This window comes from Dermacentor albipictus, chromosome 6 (assembly GCF_038994185.2).
Source record: "Dermacentor albipictus isolate Rhodes 1998 colony chromosome 6, USDA_Dalb.pri_finalv2, whole genome shotgun sequence".
Classification (NCBI taxonomy): domain Eukaryota; kingdom Metazoa; phylum Arthropoda; class Arachnida; order Ixodida; family Ixodidae; genus Dermacentor; species Dermacentor albipictus.
In genome coordinates, this window is record NC_091826.1 from 69,941,529 (window position 1) to 69,969,527 (window position 27,999).

General features: G+C 48.5%; 1 protein-coding gene and 1 pseudogene across 1 annotated transcript; one reads left to right on the top strand and one right to left on the bottom strand.

The window, feature by feature from the left end:
* Positions 1-203: 203 nt before the first annotated feature.
* On the bottom strand, positions 204-27,989 carry LOC135910498 (ribonuclease 3-like). The gene is made up of 6 exons (XM_065442546.2): positions 27,830-27,989; positions 9,006-9,099; positions 7,771-7,846; positions 5,621-5,746; positions 4,327-4,634; positions 204-1,240 (listed from the first exon to the last, which is right to left on the bottom strand). Exons 2-6 carry the CDS (start codon positions 9,078-9,080, stop codon positions 1,061-1,063), a joined length of 765 nt encoding a protein of 254 aa, XP_065298618.2. The 5' UTR covers positions 9,081-9,099; positions 27,830-27,989; the 3' UTR covers positions 204-1,060.
* LOC135910533 (U2 spliceosomal RNA) lies at positions 26,945-27,124 on the top strand (annotated as a pseudogene).
* Positions 27,990-27,999: the final 10 nt, after the last annotated feature.

The window sequence follows — 27,999 nt, forward strand, 5'->3', positions numbered from 1 at the left end:
GGTTCGAAATAAGGTTGTGGGATCGTTCCCCACCTGCGGCAAGTTGTTTTTTCATCCACTTTCATTTCCATTAATTTCTCGTTTCTTTATCTCATTTATTAGGCACAAGTAATTTCCCCTATGTTGTCCTTGGTGTCGGTGTTTGTTGGCTTCTTATGATATGACTATTTTAGAGGAAATTCATATCCATCACAAAAGAGAATAAGTGCACTGCGACAGTTTTGATTTAAAAAAAAAGAACACGAACGTCAGTTTTATTTTTTTTCTGCGACACAAGCGCAAGAGTCTTGAACTTGACATACACACGCTTCAGACGGATGCATCACTGGTGAAATAGCTCCACCTTCGGTTAGCAGATCAAGGTCGCAGCCCACATTACGCGTAACAACGCCTGATCTTCTTCCACGTATGACCAGTGCTTAAAAAGTAAGAAATGCATACGCGAGAACAACTTCAAGCACACAAAACTCAATTCAAATGCAAGGAAAACGGGTCGCTCAGGCGTCGCGTGAATATTTCAAGTTGCCGGAGTGTACTGGGACGAGGCCGTGCGTATTCCTAGCCGATCAGTTTCAAAAAGCAGCGACGTCGATTTCCCTCTTCAAAATCAAAAGGCAAATGCCGGCCGGAAGATCAGGCTGCGATGTAGCCCCGAAAGAACTTGCAGAAGGCGCCATGTGACGATGGACCACATACATTGCGCCAGCTACATCTGCCTGCTTTCCTTTTCACTACCTGTGGTCCCCCGGAAGCTGACTCGCTCAATGTGTTCTGATCTTCTTCTGCGTCAGTAAATCTAAAACTTCAGGGTAATCAATAGCTGCAGCACTATTGAAATTAATCCCCCAGAGGTACTGCTACGATCGACCGGGAATGCGGGCCTGTATAGCACACAACTTGGCCTTCTATACACGTAATCCGTCGGCGACACGGCGTGTAGTGTGAGAGCGCCCGAAGAGGTAGTAAAGAAATGTAAGCGTGGCCTTCGAGATCCGGTGGCACACGCCATTGGATCTCGGATGCCATGTTACTACAGGGAAACACGATGACTAGGGCCGCCTCAGTCTCCGAGCTCCATGTCGACGACTTCGTCGAGGAACGGCTTGAGCATGGGCAGGAACACGCGCTCCACGGCGCGCAGGTCGTAGCCGCTGTCCACGTACACGGCACCGGCCACGGACTGGAAGAAGTTCTGGATGAAGCAGCGTCGCTTCTCCACGCTGCTCAGCTGCTTCAGGGTCTGCGGGAGGGGGGGGGGGGGGGGGGGGGGGAGTCCGGGGCGTATGCACGGGAGACACACATACGAAGAAGCGTTACCGCAGTGAACATTTCATCCATTCGTGCGTTCATTCAATCGTACCACCTACTGCATGTATTGGTAGCACAAATCAGTAACTATGCACACGTAAGCGAAGTTCAATTAAGGCCGGCAAACGTAGAACAAACTGAGCTGCGAGGTGCGGGACCTTCACTGTTAGAAGCATGAGCGATGCCGCCCAGTGGAGGTCTTCAGATTATTTTCCCCCGACCTGCTCGGGTTTCTCCCACGTGCACACAATACGCGAGAGTCTCTTTCTGCATTCAGTTCTCACGGGAATCAGACCACCGAGGATGGGAATCGATCCCTCGACCCCGTGCTCTGCTGTGCAACGTCATCGACAACAGCAGCCTAAACGCATAAATGTCATTAGAGTGTTTTAAGATACGAGGACGCAAACGGCTTCCGCAGGCGAGCTCGTTAATGGGCGCAAGCAAGATCGTTTCTGGAGCACCGAAATCTCTCTCGTCCAATTATCTAAGGCTCTCAATTAACGCCTTCGGGTGCCAATTCATTCCCTTCGTCGAAAATTCAGTTTCGCCATATTTTTTTGCATCGACAGGATGACCAAAAGAGTGTAAGAATTTTTCTATTTTCAATTGAGCTTTGTCAAGTTTGCAGAATACGGATTCCCACGCGAGAATTACCCACAGGAACGTCACATACAAGATTAGCTATTTCCAGTCTAGCGCGCACGGAAAGAACCGATCCCGCAACCTGACAATATATGCCTGACGTAGAATATTGTCAACAACGAAAAAAGTGAACCCACTACATGAAAACATACTGACGCGGAGAATAGACACCCACCGTCTACATTCCGATTTGTTTGAGTCGGACTCCTTACACTCTTAAACAAATTTACCCCCTTTAGGTCGTATCTTGCCATACAATGATAATTGTCACATATCTTGTCCGCATTTCCTTTCTTTAACGCTGCGAGCCCGGTACTTCCAAGTCACGAACGGCATGCGCGTTATCAGCATGACATGGCATTCTCGACAGGAAAGCAGCGAGCGCATCGTTTTCAAGAAAGGAAACGCAGCAAGACAGACGACGATTATTGTTGTGTGGCAAATATACACCTCAAAGGGTGTACATTTGTTTAAGAGTGTACACATAGCGTCCAACCTTGCAGAACAGGCGGTGTCAGAAGTGCTTAAAGATGTATACCACTAAACTACGTTCATCAATGCTGTTGATTTTGGTGTGCTATCTTAGTGTACACGATTGTGCACACAAGCCTAAATAAGTGAAGGTTCACAAAAGTGGACAAAAGTTCATAAAAAGTTCATTGGACAGCAGTGAGCATCTTCCAACGATGGAAAAGTGTAAATTTGTCTCTTCAAGAGCTGCGGCCTCAAAACTTCTTGACCAGAGGGCCAGATTGGCGTTCAGTGACGATGTGGATGGGCCGCACGACAAAGAATTCAATAAATATTAGCGAAAATAAACTCCTAAACGCTAATAACAGTACTGGGCGTAGACTAAAACATTATTCTAGTTACTCGACGTACTTTCTTCAGCTAAATGTTTATTTTAATTGGCTGCGTTGGCCTTCTAGCATAGTCGAGAAAACAAGCGAAATATATTTTTTAAGATTAGAATTTCGCTTTTACGACGAGGTCGATATCGATTTTAAAGAATATAAAACATCCCTGGAGCAAGCTTTGAGGGCTTTTTCTGCGCCCAGAACGGCCTAAAAAATAAAAAAAAATAGGAAATCCGTTTCGTCGAGATGTTTTGCCGCAAACTTCAAGAAAGGAATGCTTGGCCTTAATTTTCCTTCACTATATAGTAAACAACCCTGTAGTAAAAAAACGGGGTTCTGAAAGAACACTTTACCTGCCTTAAATATCCATGTTTAAGGGGAAAGTAAAAATACGCTGAATTAATCTAGACTAGTGAAGTTCAACACTTTTAAAAAAACTTCAATTTCCTTATTTTCTCCGGAATAATGCAAGCCAAACCTAAATTCGTTTTTTAATTGCGCACTGAAACACTATAACGTCCGGTACCTCACCTTGGCGTCACGGATTTCAAAGTACTTTTTCCTGTTTCAGCAGCTGCACCGCCGTAAACGTTCTCGAAACCTTCGGTGTTTGAACTTCTTTCGAACAAAATGTACAGCATCTTAACAGAGGGGAAAAAATTAGCCATGACCGCGTAGACATCCTGTCACGGTGAGCTGAAGTGGGAACTGAATAAATTAAATTATTGGGTTTTACGGTGCCACAGCCACGATCTGATTACGGGGCACGTCGTAGTTGGGGGACTATACGGATTTAATTTAAACCGCCCGGGTTTCTTTAACGTGCACCTAAAATCTAATGTACACGACCTTTCTTTGCTTTTCGCCCTCCTCGAAATACGACTGGCAGCGAATCCGCGCCCTCGAGCTTCGGTAGCGCAGCGCGATATTATAACCATGCACCATGGCAAGCTATACCGCGGAGAGGTTATCGGTCAGTAATATCCACGTGTTCGATATAAAGAAAATTTTGGAGGACGCTTAAGCTTCGCCTTTAACAGTGGAACGCAACTGCAGCTTATGTAACCGTAACGTTTACCGGGAAACGCTGGTTGCGAACGCTATGCACGAAGGCGACCTTTCTGATAGAAACGCGGCCTCTTGCGTGGGTCGATCTCCCATTATTGTTTCGCACTTCTAATATTTCAGTCTGAAAAGAGCTTACATAAAGGACATGTGCTGTCGGTGTTTTTTTTTTCTTTTTCTCACTACATTTGTTTGTGGTCTGCCGTTCTCAGAATTCCGAGGACTAACTTTGTAAAGATTGAAAGACAAGGTATGAGCAACTTTGGTGGTAGAAGAGTGGTTGCGTATGCGTGGTTGGGAATTTTGGTTCGAAATTCCTTTTTTTCCGAAGCGACGTCCAACGCCGATGCAGGACGCCGACGCCGGATTTTTGTGACACGGGCTCCTTAACGCTTTCGCGTTAATAATTGGTTTCACCCGGGTTCGACTGTTAGCAGGCGGTTAGCCTCACCTGAACGTCTTTCACGTTCTTGATGTACTCGTTGAGGTGCTCCCAGTCCCGGCGGTCGTCGATGAACACGGCCTCGTGGAACCCGTTGCGCACCGCGAGTAGCGCGTACACCTCCTGGCACTCCACCAGGGCGCGCCTCTGCGCCAGCTGCTCCTTGGTCTTGACGGCGCAGTGCTCGAGCAGGTACTGCGAGATGATAAACTTGAGCACGTAGTCGCCCACGTAGTCGAGCGGGTCGCAGAAGGTCTTGTTGTTGGGACGCTTGCTCTGCTTGTACGTGCGGTGCAGCAGCGCCCGGAGCAACGTGCCTGCGGCGGAGGGGAGGAAAAGGAGCGACGTCACGGTGGCAAGAGGTATAACTCGGCCCGAAGACTTCCGCGTTCGCATCACATCACCGCGTCACTTTATTTCCTTCAAAGACCCCTTTTGGGGTTGTTACACAAGGGGTGGGGTTTTCACAAAATGCAGGCCTCTACAGCGGTCGAAAATGTCGATGGGCAGGTTGCGGTTAACGGTGAACCTAGGGTTCTTGGGAGTACTTCTCGTTGGGCTAGTTGGTGAAACATGGCCGAATGCAATCACCCGAGAGAAGTGACCGAGAGGAGAATGGCCACGGTGGTACCTTCATTTTCAAAGCCCAGCAAACGTAATTCGAAGGGTGTGGGCTCGGTTCCCATCTGGTGGCATGCTAGCTCTTCGTTCACTTTCGCTTCCCTTTACCTGGTTGTTTCTGCATTTAAATAAAACATAACCATTGATTTCCCCTTTGAACTCCCTGGCCTCATTGTATGGTTGTGACTAACAGAAAATAGATCGCCATCCCCTTACTCGCCACGATGACAGCTATTCGAAGAGGGGAGCAAATTTGTCTGTCGTTTGTGCATACGTGTCGATTCGCCCTCCTCTTCTGCTGGAAGGAGGGCTTTAGTGCGCAAGCGAGGCTCTGCGACTGAGAGAGTTGTGGAGCTTCACAAAAACGTTGAGCACTGTCACGGAGCATGCAGTCGCTCTGCTCATCGTCTGGAATTCCTCCCAAGAAATGTTACCTGCCATAAATCGCACGCACGCCCGCACGCACGCACACATTTGTAAAAGTAGTGTTATATTTTGGCAGCGCGAAAGCGGGCACGAGACTCGTTAAAGAGGACCACATGGGCCCCCTAGTGTCCTACATGGTTAATTCTCTCTCTCTTTTCGTGTCACTTGTGCAGTAACCCTGAATCACATATTGGGCAGTTTTAGAGGAGCGTTAGCGTGTACCGGCTGCCATACGACTGCGCATGCCCAACTCAACTCTTCGTCTTGAACTCGTAGCCTCCGAGCCTTTCCTTGACGAACTTGTCCGGGTACTCCATCTGCAGCTTCACCACCAGCTCGGTCTTCAGCACGAAGTGCGGGTGGGTCGCCCCTTCGGTCGAACCTGGCCACAGAGAGGGAGAGAGAGTACTGCAGAGTGCCTCTTGGAGAAAAGTATTAAGCACAGCACAAAACAGCGATGGAACGAAGATTGCTAGGCATAACGTTAAGAGACAGAAAGAGGGCAGTTTGGATCAGAGAACAAACGGGTATAGACGATATTCTGGTTGACATCAAGAGAAAAAAATTGCGCTGAGCAGGTCATGTAATGCGCCGGTTAGATAACCGTTGGACCATTAGGGTTACAGAATGGGTACCAAGAGAAGGGAAACGCGGTCGAGGACGGCAGAAGACTAGGTGGAGCGATGAAATGAGGAAATTCGCGAGCGCTAGTTGGAATCGGTTGGCGCAGGACAGGGGTAATTGGAGATCGCAGGGAGAGGCCTTCGTCCTGCAGTGAACATTTTAACAGGCTGATGATGATGATGATTATGATGATGATGATGAAAGCGGTAATTTGTCCGATGCGGGTCGCTTGACGATAACGGCGGCAAAGTCAAAGGTGCAACGATGACTATAAGGTCGACAAGGGCGACTACACGGTGATGATGACTAATAAGGACAACCGTACAAAGGTGACGATAACGACGACAGCATAGACGATGATGACAATGCTGCAACAAGGGCGATACCAGACACGGCGCACAACTCTAGTATACCCGGAATCGAATCCCAAATGAAAAGTATTTTTTTTTTTTATTCTGGTGACCTGTTTCTGTTATGAGGACAGACGCAATGACGATATCATTGCGAGACACCAAGAAAGTTGGCTACAGCCACCGTAAGTTGGCTAAGGAGCCAGATCCTTTCCCAAGTACACGAGAACACCGATACCTCTTTGATCGGCCTCCACCGGAGCAATTTTGATGACCTTTGTTGCCATCGAAAGGAATGAAAAAAACCTGGAAACTGTCGGAGACGGATTTTTCATTCAGGCCACCAGTTTGCCTGACAATACTATAGGAAAATCGACCAATTTACAAAAAAATTAGGTGTACTGTTTAGAAGCGTAAGAACAGTGTCACATTTATGCCGACTGCAGGTATTGGGGCATCTAAAGCGAACAAAATTGTAGTTAAATTTATTTTTGATTATTTGTGTAGTTTCTTGCAGTTTTTGTAAGAAAAGTTGACGTCCTAAATCAAAATTCCGCTTCTCGCAATCGAGAGAAGTTTGCTTTTTTCTGTCACATCTAACAAACCTATTTTGATCCGGTTCAATGGTTGTCTAACAGAGGACCAGACTCTGCGTTTCTCACATGTATACTTAATAGGATACTCGGAGGCTAAAATAAAGCTTTCTCTTAATATCGCCCGTAAAGAAGAAACGATCCATGTGCATCAACAACGGAGGGTTGATGATGATTCATTGAGATTCCCTTTAAAGCGCGGCGGTGACAAACAGTCGCCTAGCTTGCTTGAGTTAATCAGGTATATTATGTACTCCTTTAATTCTAGTATTTTTATGCACATCGCGTTATTTTTTTTTCTCTACCTTAAATATTATCTACCTTCTATACCGCTACCTATGCCTATACCTACCAATCTCTTCCCTGCTTTTTGTTTCCCCAACAATAGTCTAAATGCTTCTTGCTTGTCTCGAATGCCCACCCGTTGATGCTGTTTAAGGAACGTCAAGTTTAGAGAAGGACACCTTTCCCGTTTCAAGGAAGAAGTTTCCAGGAGGATGGATGCTTGATGTGACCAACAATGGCGGAACAAAAAATGGCGCTCCGCAGCCGACGTTCCGACAATAGTCGCTGCCCTGACGGAAGGCATGGTCCCCCTTATCGAAACATTGGCTACAGCTACATATTGGTTGGCATGCTGCTACGTATTCGGGCGCTTCTCAGACATCGGCTTTTAAGCAAATAAGCATGGTGATGGTATACACGCTACCAATTTGAAGCGTTCACGGACGCTTTGCAAGCTTCGAGCAGACACGTTCAGAGTTGTAGTATTTGATTGGATTTAAGCATTCCCTATTGCCTTTCCTTACCTTTCTCAGTTGATCCTAACTCAAACTCACCGTTCTCAGACAGCCTACTCGCGGCTGATGAGCCAGTCGCTGCCTTCGGCGCTTCTTTCAAAGGAGCGCTTGTAACCTGCGCGAAAAAAAAGAAAGAGGAAGGGGGACATCTATGAAGCATTATCTTTTCAAAAGTTCAATTCGCGTGCTGCTAGCATTTCCCATGCTGTCATCCGTTATTAGTTACAATATGCGTTATTCACCACTGGCCTTCACCTTGTCCCCCAGTGCTGCATATATTTGGGCTACACTACGACCATGTGTCTTATAGTCCAAATGTTCGATGCCGTCGCACTTGTGCGTGCATAATTTTAATGCGAAGACTTATTGAAACCGATACTCTTCGCTTGTCGGGAGGGTTAGTGCAATTTAAATTAGAACAATTAATTAGAGCCAGTGAGCGCATCCCTGTTCCGCATCATAAAGCAATGAATTAGGACATAGAACCTGCACATATAACGTCGGCTTATAGCTATCTCTAAAGCACACAGAAGAGCGCGTGGAACTCAACTGCTTTGACTTGCTAAAATTTCTTACACTTGTGTCCCCCCCCCCTCCCCCTCTTTCTCCACTCATGGCGCATCCTCCACAATTGGGCATGCGCCACTGTTACACAAGGGGTATAGAATGCTTAATTATATTTAGACATGTGTTCTCTGCGCGTACACCTCGTCACTATTCTTCTATCGCCTCATTACTTCCGACATCGCAGCGTCCACACCTCATGCTTTCGACGCTCGCATTTCTGCATAGGCTATGAACGGTGTACTGCCTAAACACAGCAAACTGGAAGAGCAAAGCAATGCCCTCTTTCCTGTAAAGGAAGGCTAATATCTTGGATCAAAATCTGAAGAGGATGTGTGCAATTTATCTCCCATCTGCACACAAACACACACACACACACTGCTGCTCGGTGTAAAAAGTACAGGTTAAGAAACATGCGAGACATTATTTCTATGAAAGTGAAATGTATAAATGTGTTTTCCCCATAAACCTGCTATGACACAAGATAAACGAAGAAATAGCGCCTAGTAAGACACTTGTTGTTTTCGTCGCCGAGCGCGGTCGTAATAGGCCGACAGTTCCGATCATAATGCGTCAAACTAGCTCGGAGGCTTGTATAACCTGTACTTGACAGAATTAAAAAAAAGGGTGAAAGCTAACTGCATGTGGGCGGAGCCCTGAGAGAGAGCGACTTTGAAGGTAGATCTGTATCAAGAGCAAACAGGGCTCACCTTTTTGGTGGACTCGTGTTCTTCCAATTCGTCAAGGATGTCCGCCATGTCGACAAATCCGTCGGCGTTCTCCATCGTGAGGAAAGTGCCTCGTCTAAGGAAAAACGAATATAGCGCACGAATAAGAAGAAAAAAAAAGCTTCGAAAGCTGGGCAGACCTGCAGATCAGGGCGCCATTTGCATTGGTTGGACTAAAGCGCGTCTATAGCACTCAGTGAACGGGGTACAACAAAAATATGAATGTCGATTAAGTAAAAAATGGCTGTGGCTTAGGTAAGGTTAAGCCCAGGATGCGAAGCATACTAGCCTTTATTTTAGTTGTTGAACCACTGTTTAGCCTGGTGAACTGCTGTTGCTTGGCTATATTTGGTTCGGCTAGACGAAGAAACAACTCATGCGTTACTCTGCTTCGCCTTGGACGCCCCGCATTGGACGCGGTGAGCGTCGAGCAACGCAGCGTTCGGCGCGGCAACGAAATGTGTGCCTGAGCAAGCGACGCACGCCTGAGCCTTAGAAACAGCTCGTTTCTAAGGCAACACCGCATTCACTAGAGGCGCTTTTGTACCGCTTTGAAGCATCGTACTCGTGGCTCAGTGGTAGCGTCTCCGTCTCACACTCCGGAGACCCTGGTTCGATTCCCACCCAGCCCATCTTGCAAGAGTTGAGCCACAGCCACTTCTCCTCTGTCGTGACGTCACGGTGTCACGTGGTTTCAAGGCGACACCGCCGCGCCTGAGGAGCTGGGTTGAGCTCTCGTAATATGCTTCGCATAAAAACACCGACAGCATTAAAGAAAAGATAGGCCGGGAGGGAGGGCTGTCAGAACGATTTACAACAATCATGAAGCGTGTTCGTGAACGAGGTGAAGTTGTGAGGCGAGATCCGTAGGTGCTTAGCGAGCGCTTTAGATATGTTCTAAAAGAAGTCTTTTCAAAAGTTTCAAGAGTTTTCATGAGCGATTCACCGCGCTTCCCGTAATCAGGTCAGGCCTCCTAACGATGCACAATATATTAGGGAACCTTTGAGATCAGGGACCCAAAAGTCACACGAGAAGCTATCGGCCAAACGTGCCCAAAATAACGTGAAATGAGCACAAAAAGATCTCAAGCGAACTTTTTGGTAGCGCGCAAACGGCAGTGCTGCTGAGTGAGTGAGTGAGTGAAAACTTTTATTGAGTCTTTCAAGAGTTTCGCGGTTACGAGGTCTCCGTCGTCTTCATCTGCTGAATTCAGCGCGCGAATAATGCGCTGCAGCTACAGGCTCCATTCATCCGCAGCACAAAGCATACGCCTGGGGCATCGACGTACCGAGGTTGCTTTCTCCCTCGTGCTGTTGTGATATTGTTCGGGCTGCCGGCTGAGTTGTTATCTCCGTACACTGCTCGATTCTCGTATTGCTCTCCTGCTCGCCCAGACGACCGACGTCTGCAACGCGATGACGTCACTGCTCGCGAACACACGGCATTGGAAGCAGGGCGAACGAAACAGGCGCGACTGTATACACACACCGGGGCGAGCGGTGTCTCCACACCACCGGCCGAAAGCCGAGAACCACAACGTAACTGAATGCTGCAGGAAATCGCGGAGAGGGAACGCACGTGCCATTCGAGAGCATACTGAAAAGATCTTGCGCCAAAAAAGAAAAAGCAACACACACAAGAAAGACGACGACACCACGTCGACGACACACGCTTCTTGTGTGTGTTGTTTTTTTGGCGCAAAATCTTTTCAGCATGCAGGATCACCAACTAGCCCAGCAGTTATATTCGAGAGTACCTGCGCGGTACGGCGAAAGCGGCCACAGCTTGGAGCTGTAACAGAAACCTGAAAGTATTGTACTTTTTTTTTCTTTTGGGGGGGGGGGGGGGGAGTGGTGCGGCTGTGCACCACCTCCGGGATCGGCCCACGCGAGAGGCCGCGTTTCTACCAGAAAGCTCGCCTTCGTGCATATAGCGCTCGCCTCCAGCGTTTCCCTGCAAACATTACGGTCACATAAGCTGCAGTTGCCGCGAAGCGTGAGAAGCAGTCAGGGATCTTTGAATGCTATCGCGTTCCACTCTTAAAAGGTGAAGCTTAAGCGCCCTCCAGTTTATTTTATTGCTGCTTAAGCCGGGTTCGGTTTCGGAACTGGGGAAGTGGAAGGGTCATGACGTACGTTGGCTATAGCTCCATTCTCGCTATAGGCGTTGTCAAAAACAAGGAGTCCATGGCGTGTAACAAGGAGTCTATGGCGTGTTTCCAGCTCTGCGGTTGCTTCCGGGGCATGTAGTCAGCAAAAGCATGGCCTTAGAGATTGGCTTCTGTTAATCGGTTGGGGCCGTCGCTGGAGGTGGATTTCGACGCCTTCTTATATATGCTGCTGCTGGCACAGGCGACAGCTGCCAGTAGCGCGGGTAGCACGCTTTGGTATTTTTTTATGCGAAGCATACTAGCCGCACAACCACGCTCTTCCTTGCTGCGCCGCGCGCGGCCGCGTAGCTACCATATGACGTCGTAACAGCTGCAAAAGCGGAGGCTCAACTCGTGCGCTCGCTTGCGGCCGCGTAGCTACATAGCCGGGTCTCAGCTCGTGCGCTCGCCTGCATGAGTTGTTTCTCCGTCTAGCCGAACCAAATATAGCCAAGCAACAGCAGTTCACCAGGCTAAACAGTGGTTCAACAACTAAAATAAAGGCTAGTATGATTCGCATCCTGGGCTTAACCTTAGCTAAGCCACAGCCATTTTTTTTCTTTGTGAGCAATGTCATCATACGTAGCTTTATAACTTACGCGCTCAATGCTATCAGCCGGTATGACTCGAGGAGGAAGGAAAAGGGGGGGAGGGGGGGCTGGATCCGTCAAATATTACAGGTCGTTGATGATGACGGAGGCCGTTGATGATGATAAGGATTTTATTTGTATCGGGGAGAGCACTGCAGTGCGAGAACAGGGTCTCAACTTTTGATGATTAATATGTCTCACTATAATATGCTTCAGAAAGATGCAACTCAAGAACATACAGTTAAGCTAAGCTGGCGAAAACACGCGAATATAGCAAATTAAGACAGCAGCACCCGCCATATTTCGTCCCCACGATGGGCATGCAACACGGCACTCGAGACCCACGATAGTGGCCTTTCAAAGCTATAAAGACGTTCTGTCATGAAGTGTAGATACGGTAATCACATAAATTTATTAGTGTTTATTAAATGCCCATAAAATCAGAACATACATCACTGGTCATGTCGAACGCGATGCAAACATTATGACATAAGAGAAGAAAAGCTCGAGTGATAAATAAGCCACGCCCACACTAACCTACGTTATTAATATAAAGATAACGTATATGTCCAGGTTTCCAGGAAAATTCGTATGGCCACGTAATATACTTGCACGTGCTTTTGTCGTTAACTTTATCAGCGACCACAACGTCATCTTCAGCAATTAACTTAGTAATGACGTCACTGCGCGGTACGCAAATTCACGCCTCAGTGAAGCGCTAGAAAACTTCGAACAGATTTGGTGTTCTCTACGGAAGGTATCGTATGGTTACAACCTGGAAGGTATACTCAGAATTTATTTTCTAAAATTCTGTGGCTGTAAACAGCCGCATGCAACGCACGTATACATTATTCTATCTATAATAATGCACCACAGAGGTCGCTGAAAGGGCCGATAAATTTCGATGTAGATAATGTTCGAAAAGAAAAAAAAATGTCATTGTACCTCGGGAGAAAGGATTGCAACAGAAATAAAATAAAATGAAACCGGTTCAGCTTTATTCGGACATAAACGTTAGAGCCGAAAAAATAAAATGCCAGGATTCAATCCGTGGTTTAACACCTATAAATAGGTACGGCGAATTTCCTCAGAGAAAATGTTCGGCGAAAAAATAAACAACATTACAGTTGGCGCAAGAAAAAAAGAAAGAACAACATAGAAAACTGGAAAATGATTTGTTTGGATAAATACCGACGTACGCAGAATCCCGCTGTTCCCCAAAAGAAAAAAAAACATGAACAAGTTGACAGCAAAATGAAAAAAGGCTGGATTCTTTCTCAAATGCAAACTGTTTATTATCTGCAGAGCGTCGGCGTGAAGCGTGTTGCTGCCTTCCTCGGCCGCGTCTCTCGTGCGTCTCTCCGTGCCGTCCCTCGTGCTCGGATGACCCCCGGCTCTTCTCTCTCGCCTCGCTCGAACCCCCGTGTCTACTCGTGGGTCTCTTCTTACAGTCCCAGGAACTACGGCAGGGCATCGGTGCGATGAGTCTTTCCTCGTGTTTACTCAAGGGTCTCTTGCGCGGAGCAAAGTACCATGCGGGGCGTCTCGTGATCTACGGGATTGCGGCGGTGGAGCTCGCTGCCTGACAGGTCGGCGTAAAATGCGTGACGGCTAAGTTATGAGAGTGCGCGCCGCTCACACGGCCTACCCAAAATTTGCGACTGTCCTCAGGCGCACGTGTCCGTCGATGTCAATTCCTCGGTGTCCAAGGCGCGTTCTTTGTACTTGCTCAGCTGTTCGACGTTTACAGTTTTTTTCGTTTGATCTTCCGGGGATGATGTTTGGAACGCCGAATCGTGGGATCCACCGGTTCGTAAGAAATTCCAGGTAGTACTTGGAAGATGTGCTTGGCACTGCTGCTGCGTCCATGTACCTTGTAGCGTGGTCGATGCCATACGAGGATATAACCTTCACCTCCATCCAGGGGACCCATGTGATCGAGAGAGATGACAACATTGGGCTCGTTTGGAACTTCTCTGGGGCTGAGGCACTCTTCAGCTCGAGTCGTTCGTGAGTTAATAATCTGGCACGTGTGGCATGACTCGATGTAGCGGCGGATGTCGTTTACTTTAGTTTGCCACCAATACTTTCGCTGGACCAAGGCTTTCCTCTTCTCGCTTCCAAGGTGTCCGTTGTTGTCATGAAAGACTGCCATTACGCTGCTTCGGAGCGCCGCAGGAACCACCACCGTTTTGCAAGCTCCTCCGCCCTCGATCGATCTTCTCACCACGATGTCGCCTTCCACTTCGTAGATGGGGTTAACAGTTCCTGCTTCCGCCCGTAACTTTTGGCATTCGGGGTCGCTCTCTTGAAACTGAGGGTCAGCGGGATAGGATCTGTATGTCTTTGAGGCGACGGGAATATCGTCCCTGAGTTCGATGCTGTGCTCATCGTGGGCGCAGAGCCCCGGCGCGTCCCTCCTCGTGGTGAACGTTTCATGGTGACCACGATGAAGAACTGAGCGCAGCTCATCTCGTTCGTCGGCGTTTGCGTCGCGGGACATATTGGATACTGCCTGTTCAACCTGATTGGTGTAATCTTCGTCAGGACCGGGGTCCTTCGTGTTCAGCTGTACGAAGCCGATATCGCTCGCCGGTAGTTCGTCTAGGACCTTGCGATTGCTAAAGGCTGTTATTAGGGTCTCTCCGACGCGATGCGCACTGTGTGCGCTTGGTGCGTGACCCGACGGCTCGCTCACCGATGGCTGAACGGGGACGAGGGTGACGTCGTTAGTGGGTTGGAACGTGACGTCAACATTCGCAGCGCGGCGCCAGTCCGAACCAAGAATCAGATCCATGGCACCTGGCAACGGCGCGATCACCACCTCCTCGAGTCGCACGGTCGATGTTCCGATGGTCACGTTCAGAGTCGCCACTCTCGCCGGTCTGATGCTCCGGTCGAGCACTTCTATCGTTACGGGAGACGTCCAAGGTCGGGGATGAACCTCAGGACCCACGCAGCTCTCGCCGAGGACGGAGACGTTGGAGCCGCTGTCTATGCAGACTCTGACCGGTCGGCTCCCAACGAAGCCCTTCACGATGGGTAGGGTGCCGCCCGTCGATTGCAGGAAGCAGTTGGCTTGCCTGGAGGTTGTGCCGGCGTTGCCTGCGTCATATCTGGCTTCTCGGCGTCGTTCCGCGTGGATTGTGGCCTCCGTCTTGGGTCTGGTGCACTCCCTCGACAAATGTCCCATATTGCCACAGTTAAAGCATGCTCGTGCTCGTGCAGCTCGAACTGGTTCTCGGTGTTCGCTCCGCATTGACTGAGCGCTCGGCTCGGGGCGTCTGTCGTCAGCTGCCGCTCTGTTCTCGTAGCTGTTCCTCGTTTGGTTTCGTTGGCTCTGTTGTCCAGCTTGAGATTGTCGGAACTGCGCTGGTTGCGTCGTTATTGCTTTACGCCGCCTGGTGTCGAGCAGCGCTGCGCGGCCTATCAAATCAATGACGCTGCTGCAGGGCTGTTCAGCGAGAGGAATCGCCCAGGTGTCGTCTTCGATCCCGCTGAGTATCAGTGAAATTCTCTCTTCATTCGCCAGCGGGTACGGAGATTTGTCCAGTAGAGCATTTTTAGAGTACATGTACTCTACTAGGGTCTCCGAATTGCGCAGTTTTCGTGAAGCTTGCAAGTCCAAGAACTCCTGCATTGTTAGCTTCCGGTCGAAACGAGAGGCAAGTGCTTCCTTCCAAAGGTCCCACGTTTCACAAGCCATACCGTAAGAACTGTGCCAGTCCCTTGCGGCACCTTGCAGCCGGGTTGCTGCCGTTGCGAGCGTCAGTGATGGGGACCAGTGGGCCAGCGCAGAAATGCGTTCCACCTGCGTAATCCACGTTTGGACATTTCGTTGTACATCACCGTCGTACTCGGGGATGGCGGACGCGGTATCGTTCGTAGACTGAATCAGCACGGGCGGAGCTGGCGCGGACATTCTCGACAACGCTTCCGTCATCTGCAGCTGCGCGCGTGCGAACATGGCCACGATTTCAGTCATGCTTGGCGTACCTTCTGTAGCTGTGGCGGTGGTGTTCTCCGGCGAGGGCTGCGGAGATGCGCCACGGTTGACTTCTGCAGGCCGTTGGTTCGCTGCCATAGCGGGGGCTTGGATCCCGTCGAAACGTTGGGAGCCCGTTTCGTCCCCAGCTTGCGCCTGCGTTGGCTTCGGTGCCGCCGTTGTGTCACTCGTAGCGTGTGACCCTCGTTGCTGGGTTAGAAGCCGTCGCAGTTGGTCAACCTCTGCACGCAGACTCTCGATCGTAGCCGGCGCCTTTGAGTCCGCCTTTTCGTGGTCGTCGCCGTCAGCTTCGTTCTGGAGGCGAGTGTTGTCGTCTTGGAGACGGGTCACGAGATCGTCCTTGCGGCCGCTGCACGGAAGTCCACGCATTCTCAGCTCGTCAGTCAGCCGTTGCTTTTTCAGGGCGCCGAGAACTTCGCGGACAGTTGATTTCACCGGTGAATAGATGAATGTCGACTCCGAGCTCACTGATGGCGTTCTGCTGGGCTCCATGGTGGCCGCTCGTTCTTCGTTCGGGAAACACGCGTCTGCAGATCCTGTCGGCTGCGCCATGACAGCAAAATGAAAAAAAGGCTGGATTCTTTCTCAAATGCAAACTGTTTATTATCTGCAGAGCGTCGGCGTGAAGCGTGTTGCTGCCTTCCTCGGCCGCGTCTCTCGTGCGTCTCTCCGTGCCGTCCCTCGTGCTCGGATGACCCCCGGCTCTTCTCTCTCGCCTCGCTCGAACCCCCGTGTCTACTCGTGGGTCTCTTCTTACAGTCCCAGGAACTACGGCAGGGCATCGGTGCGATGAGTCTTTCCTCGTGTTTACTCAAGGGTCTCTTGCGCGGAGCAAAGTACCATGCGGGGCGTCTCGTGATCTACGGGATTGCGGCGGTGGAGCTCGCTGCCTGACAGGTCGGCGTAAAATGCGTGACGGCTAAGTTATGAGAGTGCGCGCCGCTCACAAAGTAAAAGAAGGAAAACGCTGAGCACTGCCAATGTACTGACGAGCAAGCCACGACAATAATGCTTTGAGTCACGTTCCTGTTTCCGTGACGCTGTCAATAACTGATAATCTGCACGCAGAACCGTTGCCCGTGAACAACAGACGACGAGGCACGAAATGATTGGAATTAATTTTTACACCAATTCACGTCGCGATATGTTTTCACTAATAAACGTCATTCCCAATACGGACTGGGGACGTATTCTGGGACGATCACTTTCGGCGATCACTATCGCCTCGGACACCAGGCGCAAGCTGATTGGCTGCTTGAGCAAACTCGGACGAGTTGATTGGTTAATCGAGCACTACGTCACGCGAAGGCGATAGTACCGCCGAAAGTGATCGGCCGTGCGTGCGTCCCCTGATGTCAATCCGTGCCGCTTTTCTCACTCCGTCAGATTCCCAAGGGAGTAAAGTCACGTCTCCGTTTTCCTTCTTAAAAAAAAAAAACGAAATCCATGGTGGTGAAGTAAACATTGCGAGCTGTGTAGTTTTACAATGCAGTGTAGCCAACAAAACTCCTAGCTCGTTCTTGTTTGGCTTACGTCGCTTAGCACATAGTTTCGGTTTCGGATCAGAGTGGGGCGACTGCGTCCGCGAATAGCCTCGGCGACCTCGGCTATGAGTCAGGTTCGCCAGCTGGCAGCGGCGAGCGACCCCGGAAACCGAAACCACGGCAGTGCGAGTCAGAGACCTTGAGCTGAAGGAGCAACGCAAAACTTTGCGCAACCGGTAGCCGCTGACACGCCCTCGCCCTGTTTATATCACCCTCCGCAAAAATTAAAAAAAAAAGAACAGTCAGACGACCTTGCAGCGTATCGCGCGCATGCCGTTCGAAAACGAAACTATGAAGCACTCAAGAAAAAAAATAAACTCTCGCTCCGGAGGAAAACGAAAAGAATAAATACAGCTGCAAGCGAACTGGCATACCACGCAACGCATCCGCAGTTCGCCCTGTTGGGTGCCCCGGCTAACACGCAGCAGAGTTTTTTTTTTTTAATTATGAAGCCCTCTGGGCGGATGAAACCAACCGTACGTTGCTAGCAAGCTCCTGAAGAAGCCTCCAGTATTCTTGCATTTTCTAATTAACGAAGTGAGTAGAATTCACTAATTGACAAACTTTTTTTAATTATTAAGTTCACGGCTGCAATGTCAATACAGTTTCTGTAGAGCACATCTGAAAACATCGCTTTCAATTTGCGATGCGTTAAAGCATTGCGCATGCTTTCTTTCTTTCTTTCTTTCTTTCTTTCTTTCTTTCTTTCTTTCTTTCGCAATTCCATGATGCAAAGAAAGCCCGCGATCTCTTATATACGCGATTAAAAAAATTACGCAAGATCTATCGCGTCGCATAGGCCACTGGTCATCTGTCCTAAGCATTACATGACTCAACCAACTCCGCATTTTCCTCCTTATTTTAGGGTATCAGCTACACCCGGTTTTTATGCATATAACTTTAAGGTAAAGGTATTTATAGTACATGATATAAACGACATGGGGTGATGGCGTCGTTGATTCTTTAACTGGATATGCACCAGGATATGTGTGGAGAGACATGCGTGCATGACATGACATGGAATGACATGCCCATTCATGCCTTGTCAATAATGTCATCTCATGCAATTCATGGCATTCATGTCATGTCATGTCAGAAGTTTGCGGGGACAACATGGCCACAATTAGTACATGAGCGGGGTAGTTTGAGAAGAGGCCTTTGCCCTGCAGTGGGCGTAACCAAGCTGATGATGATGATTATGATGATGATGATGTCATGACATGCATTTCATTCATGTCAGGTCATGCACGCAGGTCGTCATTCATATCCAGAAATATACCGAGTTAAACAAACGACCCCGGCATCATCATGCGTCATTGATGCCATGACACGCATGTCATTCATGTCATGACATTTATGTCATCTCGTCCATGTCAGGTCATGCATGCAATTAATTCATATTCTGACGTATATTGAGTTAAAGCAATGACCACGACGGCATCGTGTCATTCATACCATTTATGTCACGATGTTCATGCCATGACAAATATGTCATGTCGTTGATGGCATGAAATGCCATTCACGTTATGTCATTCACCATGCCTAATCTGATATATGTACAGTCGAAGAAGCGACCGCGACGGTATCACAAATTCCACCATATTGTCGAATTCTGCAATGGCGGCATTCAATTGGCAGCTGGCAATATGAAAAATTCGACAATATGGCGGTATTTGGCAACGCCCAGAATTGTAGCCCCCGGTCACTCAATCTTTTGCGACCACGCCGAATGTGACGCTAGAGCGTGACGTCATGCCTCGCATATGCACCCCCCCACATCCCGAAACATTGCCTCAGCCATAAAGGAAGGAAACAAACAAGGAGGAGAGTCACGCATTTAGCCTCGGCAAGCGCTCCATTCTCCTCACCCATTTCCTCGCAGTATTGGTTGCAACATGTGATCTCCGAGACTCGTCGTATTGGCCTGGAACGTTTGGTTCCCGGCAGTATTCAGTCGATGTGCACTTCTTCGGCTGCGTTGCCGCGGCTCTACCTGCAGAGCGGGAGCACTAAAACCTACCGCGCGCTCTGACGCGACGATCACGTGCTGGGCCACCACCATTTTTGGCTTCAGTCGCGTTGCGCGATGCCGTCTCCCAACTTTTTCTTTCTCTTTCCTCCACGTCTTACTCACCCGCGGGACTGGACGCGCAAATAAAGTCGGCTAACGCTGACTCACCGAAAACGAAACTATGGCAGTCAATGACCGAACATGCGCTTTTTTTTTTCGCCGTCGCACTGTAGTCGCACGTTGATGGAAATCACCGTTCGGAGCTCCCACTGAACTCACCCCATTTCCCGGGACGCAGACGCGCCAGCGATATGCTTCAGTGAGTACGCTGAACCCCGACGGATGCCCGACGTGTCAGCCGACGCGTATCTGTAGGAAACTGCGAGCCGACGCTCCGAAAGCTATTAAACGCTCAGCTGCTGCCTTGTCCTCCGTGTTGATTCTAGACACGGTGCAGCTTGACGCAGTAAAGGCAGCTCTTTTTCGCGAAACTATAAATAAATGGGGGAAGCACACAGGGCAACTCCATCGCGTTTGTCCCCTATTCGCCGTCGTCTAAATTCGCGCTGCAGTTAATCACTTCGCCAATGTGAACCGGTTGGCCCAGCAACACGCGGCGTGTTATTAGGCTATATTGAGCTGCTTCAGTCCCTTCAGAGTCTGCTCAACCTTTGGTCCTGATTACCCGCACCGTATCACCATAATGAATAGAGAAGGAAACGCTTTTCCGTGTGTTTTTATCCTCGTATAAGCCTAAGTTCGTGCTATATTTATTCCTTCGCGAATACGAACTAACAAGCCCAGATAAACACTAACAAACAAATGTCTTCAAAGTTTCATTGACAGCACATGTACACCAGAGCGGACAACAGAGAACAGAGCGCTTACTTCCAACAGTTTATTTTCTTTTCGGAAAGCATCGCTATATATAGAGTCACACAGAAGCACAACAGTCATGCGCATAGATAGATAGATAGATAGATAGATAGATAGATAGATAGATAGATAGATAGATAGATAGATAGATAGATAGATAGATAGATAGATAGATAGATAGATAGATAGATAGATAGATAGATAGATAGATAGATAGATAGATAGATCTACACAGAAAAATTCAACGTAGTGATAGCCCGCAGTATCTCATGTCCTTGTCAGTGAGAGAGAAAGAGGAGGTACTGACGCAAGCATCCTTTAAGCATACATTTTTTTCCACTTCGATTATCGCGCACGTAAAAGACACGCACAGGACACGTAATGAGGAGGGAAGATAACCGATGGTCATTAAGATTTACGGACTGGATTCCAAGGGAAGGGAAGCGTGGCAGAGGGCGGCAGAAAGTTAGGTGGGCGGATGAGATTAAGAAGTTTGCAGGGACAACATGGCCACAATTAGTACATAACCGGGTAGTTGGAGAAGTATGGGAGAGGCCTTTGCCCTGCAGTGGGCGTAACCAGGCTGATGATGATGATGATATCGCGCACGTGACACGACCTCCATATTTCGCGATGGTACTGCACTCTGTGAATCTTGGGCTGCATCCAAACGTGCTGCAGGGCAGAAGGCTATCCCTGTTTTGCGAGGTCTACATTGTGCATTTGTTCTTTCAGCCTTTCATTAACGCATCAGCCTGTCTGCCCGATGCAATAAGTACCACAGCTAGGACAGGGGAATCTGATATACTACGTTATTTGCGCGCTCTCTAAATTTATTTCGGTGTCTGATAAGGCATCCTCGTTTGGGCTTAGATGCTGGGACGGTCATTTTGCACATGTTTCTTAATTTTGCCTCTTTTCACTGAATATAACCCACATGTTTTTCTGGTTAGCGGTTCGTAACAAAACGTGCAGCACTGTAAAGTTCGTGTGTAGGAAAGCGTCCCCCACCGTCTCTTATCAGCAAGCATGTAAAGAAAAATTACCACACTTTCGCCGTAGGGGTGAAGCAGTGAATACGATAGCAGTGCATTACAGTACCGTATAGAGTCATTTTGATGATGCGCTCGTGCTGCAGCGTCAGCGCAGTCAACGCGATTGATTATTGGTAGAAACATTTTTGTCTCAATGTTTCGGACGCAATGTTTCGGACGCAATGTTTTGGGCTGCCAAGTTGGAGGTGCGGCCCTTACACGGGTTTATACGGTACTACACGAAATAAGGATCGTAGCTTTCGGGACTTGACGTCTATCATTTACTCTGGCCGGGCTCGCAGCTCACATAAACTCCGAACCGGATAAGCGCAAGTTTGAAAAAGCAATCTGGAGCGAAGAACTCGTTCCCCAACTCAGGTCCACGACGCCGTCAGGAAACTCAACCTCCTAGTTCCGTCGTGGGAGGCGCCCACTCCACGAGAGCCCCCAAAGCTCTCGTGGCCTGCAGGACCTTGGAATAAAGTCGATTTCCTTCCTCCCTTTCGGGGCAGTATGAATCGCAGTAAGCATTAGCACGTGACGGAACCCGTATGAACGGGGAGAACTCGATGACCACGATCGACGAGCCGAGAGAACGCTGGCGCTGATGAAAAACGCGTGACGTGGTGCCACCATGTGCTTGTCCGAAAGCTTACACGTTCCCACGTTCCACTCCGTTCAGCGTTGCAAGTGTCCCGTGCATTGGAAACATAGCAGGTCACATGACCAACGATCTCGGAGTACCTGCGATTCATCTATAGGGTTACCGCTAGGCGCTCATCGAGACACCAAAGATTTATGGAGCGGGAAGGTGCAAGAATTGAAAGTTCAAACAGACACGTGGGGCGGATGTGATTTCTCAATAGTCGCACGTGCGGCCATTTGCAGGATCTTCTTGATTTGCAAGCTATAGGATCTCCTGCAAGTCCTGAGCTGTTCCCGAATCAGTTTTAAGAAATTTCATGAGTATTCGCTGTGTTTCTTCCGCAGTCCGAATACGAAAGTACAAGCGGAAGCAACCTAGCTGTGTTTCGCAAGTTAGGTCGGAGAGGCTTGTCGCTACCGAACTTGTTAACAACTTAAGGCAACTGCATGGTTTCTAGATCTTTGTCCCTGCGAGGCACAACGAACCTTTTCTTGCGAGCAGTTATTCAATTCCGATTTAACAATGCCCTATCTTACTTTGTTGACTAGATGAGAGAAGACGGGTGCTACGCAGCGAATACATTTTTACCTGAAGTGGCAGCGCTAGTATGTTTCTTCAACCACAATTTTTCCATCGAATATTAATCTGCTGAGACACGTAATTGGATAAGCTGGGATTTATTAGACGTTATGTTCCCAGAACAACTGTATCGGTTAATTCACTGTGAAGACCAAGGGACAGGTGAGCTAAAACGTGTGAAACGAATGATGGTAGCAGAGGCTGCCCAAACTTTATTTTTTGAACTACATGCTAATACCTTTCCGGTGAAAGCTTGACCAGAAAAAGGGGAATATTTACCGTGAGGAACTAACTGTTTACTCTGCACAAAAACAATCTATAGAACACGTATTTGTGGATTGTTGGTGGGCGGTCTTCTATTGGGATATTAATGCAGAGGACTGTGGCCAAGCAACTGATGAAGACACCATTAGACACTGCAAATGGCCAAGTGGACTCACAGAAGTCTCAAGCGGTCAACGGATGTGCATACTAGCCTGACATGATCACATCAGTGGAGAACGTGACTGAAATCGCAAAACGCCTTTCTAGGTATAAAGCTAACGATGTTACAGGACAAAATAACCTAGCGGCCATTGTTCTTTAAGTTGCTATCGTTTAGGAAAGAAAAAAACGGACAGAAACCAAATTTTCTTTACCAAGCCTTTTCACTTCGATGCGTTAGTTAGCTTTTTCTGCGCCAACAAATTCTCAATGAGAACGCTTGTCGCTAAGCGTTAGCAGTCTCTTTAAGTTCCTCTAGAGTGACCGTATCACTGCGAACGTAGCTATAGCGGCTACTTATCTTTCGGCTCAGACACGTTAGGATAGCGAAAGTAAATACACTAGTGCAAATACGATCCTCTGCGACTAGGGGGTCAGCGTTTCTTATCGTGACGGTCCAGCGTGCCTGCATATTTAACAATACCGTCGGGTACAACAGGTTGATAACGCGGAACCTCCGGCAACAATACAAGTACGGTCGGGTACTTGATTTATTTTATTTGTCCGAAGCCCGAGCTGAGTTTGCACATGCGTATACAATGACGAAGACGTCCGAAAAATTAGACACTGACGCCGATCCACGAGGTCACTTGTGCTGCGATTTCGGTTTACATCCAATACGCGATTGGATCGCTGTGATCTCCATTTATGTAACATGAGATGGACACGCAGTAACACTTCTGGAGTGGAAGCGTTTAGGCTGCATTTGCCCGCACTGACATACCGGTCTGTCTCGTGCTGATGCAAACGGCTGTATTTTATACAAGAAGTGACGGATTTTCAAAACGTTCAAAGTAAAAACTCGCACAACCTTCGATGCTCCTATTACGACACGGACCCGGGGCTTCTTCGGTGTCCGTCTCGAGCGCTCGCAAGCGCGTCGCTTGCTGCCTTCTTTAACCCATGTAACGCGAGGAGCAGACGACGAGGCCTCGGATGTTTTCTGACCTATGAGGCCGTTTCCGCGGTAAGTCCTTTTTGCTCTCTCGTTGCAGTCTGCTTCCTGCGCTCGACGGGCTTTGAAGAGTAACTTGAGCAGCTCCGAAATATCGTCGCACCTACGCCGCATCTGCAGGACGTGCTCGACCGGGTTCTGCATGCTAGCTACAACGGCCGCCGTGCTGAGCAGTCCACGCCTGGGTGGGAAAAGCAGTATAAAAGTGCTTTTCGCTGAACGTGATCCACTGGTGGAAGTTATGGCCTTCCTCCGCAGTTTTTAGGTGGTCGTACCGTATCGGTCTTCTTGCTGGTGGAATATCTTGGCATTCCATTGCGATGTGCTGAGTCGTTTGCGGAATTTCGCTGCAGCAGACGACACATGCCTTAATCGCGTTGCGAATATCTGCTGCGATGTGTTTTTTGTCCTCGGGCAGTCAACACGAACTTCAAATAGCAAGGTTGTGTTATTGTGTTATTAGAGTTGTGTTATTGTAGAGCTTTTCTCTCCTAATTTCTCCCTTGCCGTACTCGCAAATCGCAACGGTCTTTTTGTTTCCACCCTTTGCATGCAATTTACCGACTATATTTACCGACTATTCTCTCACTTTCATTTCGATGACTTCTGGTCGTCCCCCCAGTTGTACCTTCACTTACCCTGTAGTTTGTTGCCAACCTTCTTGACTTCTGCTTCTATTCCGTGTCCATGGTTCTGAGCTGCAGATATTTGTATTTCATCAACGTTCCCGAGTCTTTTTTCACAACTAATTTTACGCTGCGCTGCTCTGACTTCAAAAGAGGCCCAACCAAGGTCACTCTGCACTGCCTGATTTGTGGTTTTACTGTGGGCCCCCAACGTCAATCGCCCCTGCCAACCTTTGGTGAACTTCTATGCCCTACAAGATATGTGATGTTAAGTGCAGAATTGAATTTGCGAACGTTAAAGCCGGCACCATTACTCTTTTCCAAATTCCTCGCTCCACCTTACATTTATTCTAGCCCCAAGTTCTCTTTTGTTTCATCATTTCGGGCATTCCACTTTCCCTTCATCCTCCTCAGATTGTCTTGGTAGATGTATGAGCAGGTCTTTCCCTCGTTTACGTTTACATTCAGGTGTTTATGTTACTTTACTATGAGTATGACTTGATGTTGAATTCACACCACCTCATTACGTACACGTGTCTTCATTAATTAGCACGATTCCCAATTTATCTGTGCTAAAATTAAGGCGCTGCTGCGTTGCCACGCATATATTGGCAAGACTCTTTAGCGCCACCAAGAGAGGTGCCACCCCCTAGCGGCGGTGAACATCTTTTAGCCGCTTTGTTCCCCATACAGCAGGGCTCCATCGGAGCACCTTGCTGTTTGTTCCGCGCTTAAATTGTGCCTAAAGAGAAAAATGATTTCAGGTGTGTTAGTAAGCTACCCTTTCATATAATAAAAAAAGTTATTCTTGCGCGAGAAGATCCTTGGTAAGCCAGAAAAACAAAAACAAAAGACAGGTGGCGACGCCGCCTTCAAATTGCGGCACTAACTTGCTGTGACGTCATGGATTTCGACACAGTCTGCTCGGGCTTAGATAAACTTTGATCGGTAAAAAACGGGCTACTTTTTATTCTAAAAGAGCCAAGGACTGAACTTCGAAAGTTACAAGAAATTTTACTGAACAATAACGGCCGAAATAAGAAAAAAAAATTGCGATTCATGACGTCAGGGTTACGTAATGGCCTGCGGGATTCCAGTGCGAAACTTTGATCATCATTTTCTCTAGTAATAATTAGCCTAATACCACGAAAACAACGAAAGTGGAGTTATCCTAGAATACCTTACTAACCTAAAATGATTCAGTGTTCCTTTTTGGTGCTCCTAGAAGCAGGAGACTCAGTGACGAGGGACGCTGTCCACTGAGCGTACAAAGTTGATGCGCAGTGGCGGCGGCGGTATATATTTAGGTATTGCGCACGCTACTTAGCAGGTAGCTGATTGCAGACGATACTTCTGCATCTCCCTGTCGTCTGTGCTTGACACGGAAGCTTCCGCAGTCCAGTAGACAATGACGGAGACAGAGGAACGCACATAAGATGATATTCGGATCATCAATGTATATAACATGCGCCAACTTTCCAATAAACTCGGTTGGAAGCACAACAACCGTGCGCGTATGTTACTGTCTCCATCTTAGTCTACTGCGTCGCATTATGCATAAGCTTTTGAATGTTTTGTGAACTTACGTCGTCTTACACGGAGGTGCGAGGGACGCACTTCTAGCTAGGTTTCTCTCTTTTTGTAATAGAGCATTGACATATGTTCGTGTGACTGTTGTGTAGCAGTTCCTTGTTCCTCCCGTTAAAAAAAAGAGATAAACGTAACGAGCAGCACTGGTTTCAGAACTTTGCCGTGCGAGATCCTGCTCACATGCACAAGCAGCTGCACAGGCCGCCACTGGGTTTGGAAGCGATGGCTTAGCAGCTGTGCAGAATTATTGCCGTTATCCACGCTCGCTGTATTTTCTAATCACAACTTAAGTTGCTTTTTTACTTTCCCCAGATGTGCCAAAAGACGTCGCAGAAAAATGTATTTCTCATGCGCGGAGTGAAAGATCCATCGCTGCGTTCGCTGGAACACCTGTTGCATTTCAGTAGAGTTCAAGGCATCGTTCACTGCCCACGGTCGCGATTCTACGATTATGTCGAACGACAGTTGAGCGTTGTTCAGTCCCGTGAGAGCGGTCGGACTGTCACAGCATATTGCGTTTACTTCTTGCGTTACATACAGCGTCAACACTTAGACTTAAGAGTCGCATGAAGATGCGTGATAGTGATACGAATGGCAAACTTTATAAAATAAACAAAAAGAATGCAAGGACCACATTTCGAGTAAACAGTACACTAGTATTACACATGTCCACACTCCGTGCCATCTAAAGGAATTCACGAGAACGAAACAAAAACTATACAAACGTTACGTTTCGACGGAACCGCCACCACGGGAGAGCGGAAGGAAAGTAGATACGCATGCGCTTGGAACGCCGACAAAGAAAGGGTGGTGCGAGCGTAGACATTGTAGATACGGCCGACTCGGGTCAAAGTGTATCTGTTCTGATCAGCTTACTACTTGATACGGATTCTATTTCGACCCAAGATATCAAACTTATTTCTGCAAGCTGGCGGGAGTGCTTGGAGCCTGCTTCACCTCCGCCGCGGGTTGGCCCGGTATCGTACTATCTTCGGGATTGGCCCACAATATTTGCACACGCTCGCGAAAGAAATGCACGGAAGCATAGCCATAAACAGCTTTGCTGTAAAATCCTGTAGGCATCACTTTTTCAAGTTTTACACAATTTTAAATGAAGTAAAATAACTACTGCGTAACACATGGCGCCAAATAGCACATCCACGTCGTATTATACAACCCGCGCTCAACTTCCCGCCTCACATTGTTGTAAACGATAATGGCGGAAGAACTGATTTAGCAACAGCTGGAAACGGACGCGTTCGAACGTTGTCTGCGCAGCAGGCTTCTTGAAGCATAGATAAGGATAAGGCCACTGGTTTGAGGCACCCCCTCCTTCGGCTTCCTCACTCCGTCCGTTAATTCCCTTCTCTCGACCGGACTGTACGGCGGGAAAAGCGGATGTCATAAAAGCTGCCGCAGTTTGGAGTCTTCGACGCTTGTCTGAGCCGCACCAGACTCGATTTAGAAAGCGAACTGGCATTAGAGACCAAGCTGGACGAAGCGCGCGACCGGCGCGAATACGACTTGTTGCTATCGCGCAATACCCGGCTTCTTTAACTTGTCCGACATCCGTCGCACGCGCACAGATAACGCACGCTGAACGCTCACAGAACACCAAACGCTCTCGCGCGACGGCGAGCAACACAAAACAAAGGCTGGGAGACTGGCGGGTGCCGCAAGAAAAAACTCCGGTAGAAAGCGTGAGACAATACTCACCTGCGGTTTGAGACAGCGAGGCTTATGACCGCCTATGACGTGTATAGGGATCGGGTGTCAAAAGCTACAGCGGTCCCCGACTGTGTTGTCACGGCTGCTGCCGGCGCTAGCTGTGCAGACGACGCCGTGAAAGCGAATGAGCCCGATGAGCCGCTGCTGGGGCTGCTGTA

Excerpts from the sequence above, each read along its gene's own strand:
- LOC135910498 (XM_065442546.2), bottom strand. The coding sequence starts at position 9,080 with ATGGAGAACGCCGACGGATTTGTCGACATGGCGGACATCCTTGACGAA. Across the intron at positions 7,847-9,005 it reads AACACGAGTCCACCAAAAAG|GTTACAAGCGCTCCTTTGAA; the intron begins GTGAGCCCTGTT and ends TTTTTCGCGCAG. Across the intron at positions 5,747-7,770 it reads GAGTAGGCTGTCTGAGAACG|GTTCGACCGAAGGGGCGACC; the intron begins GTGAGTTTGAGT and ends CTCTGTGGCCAG.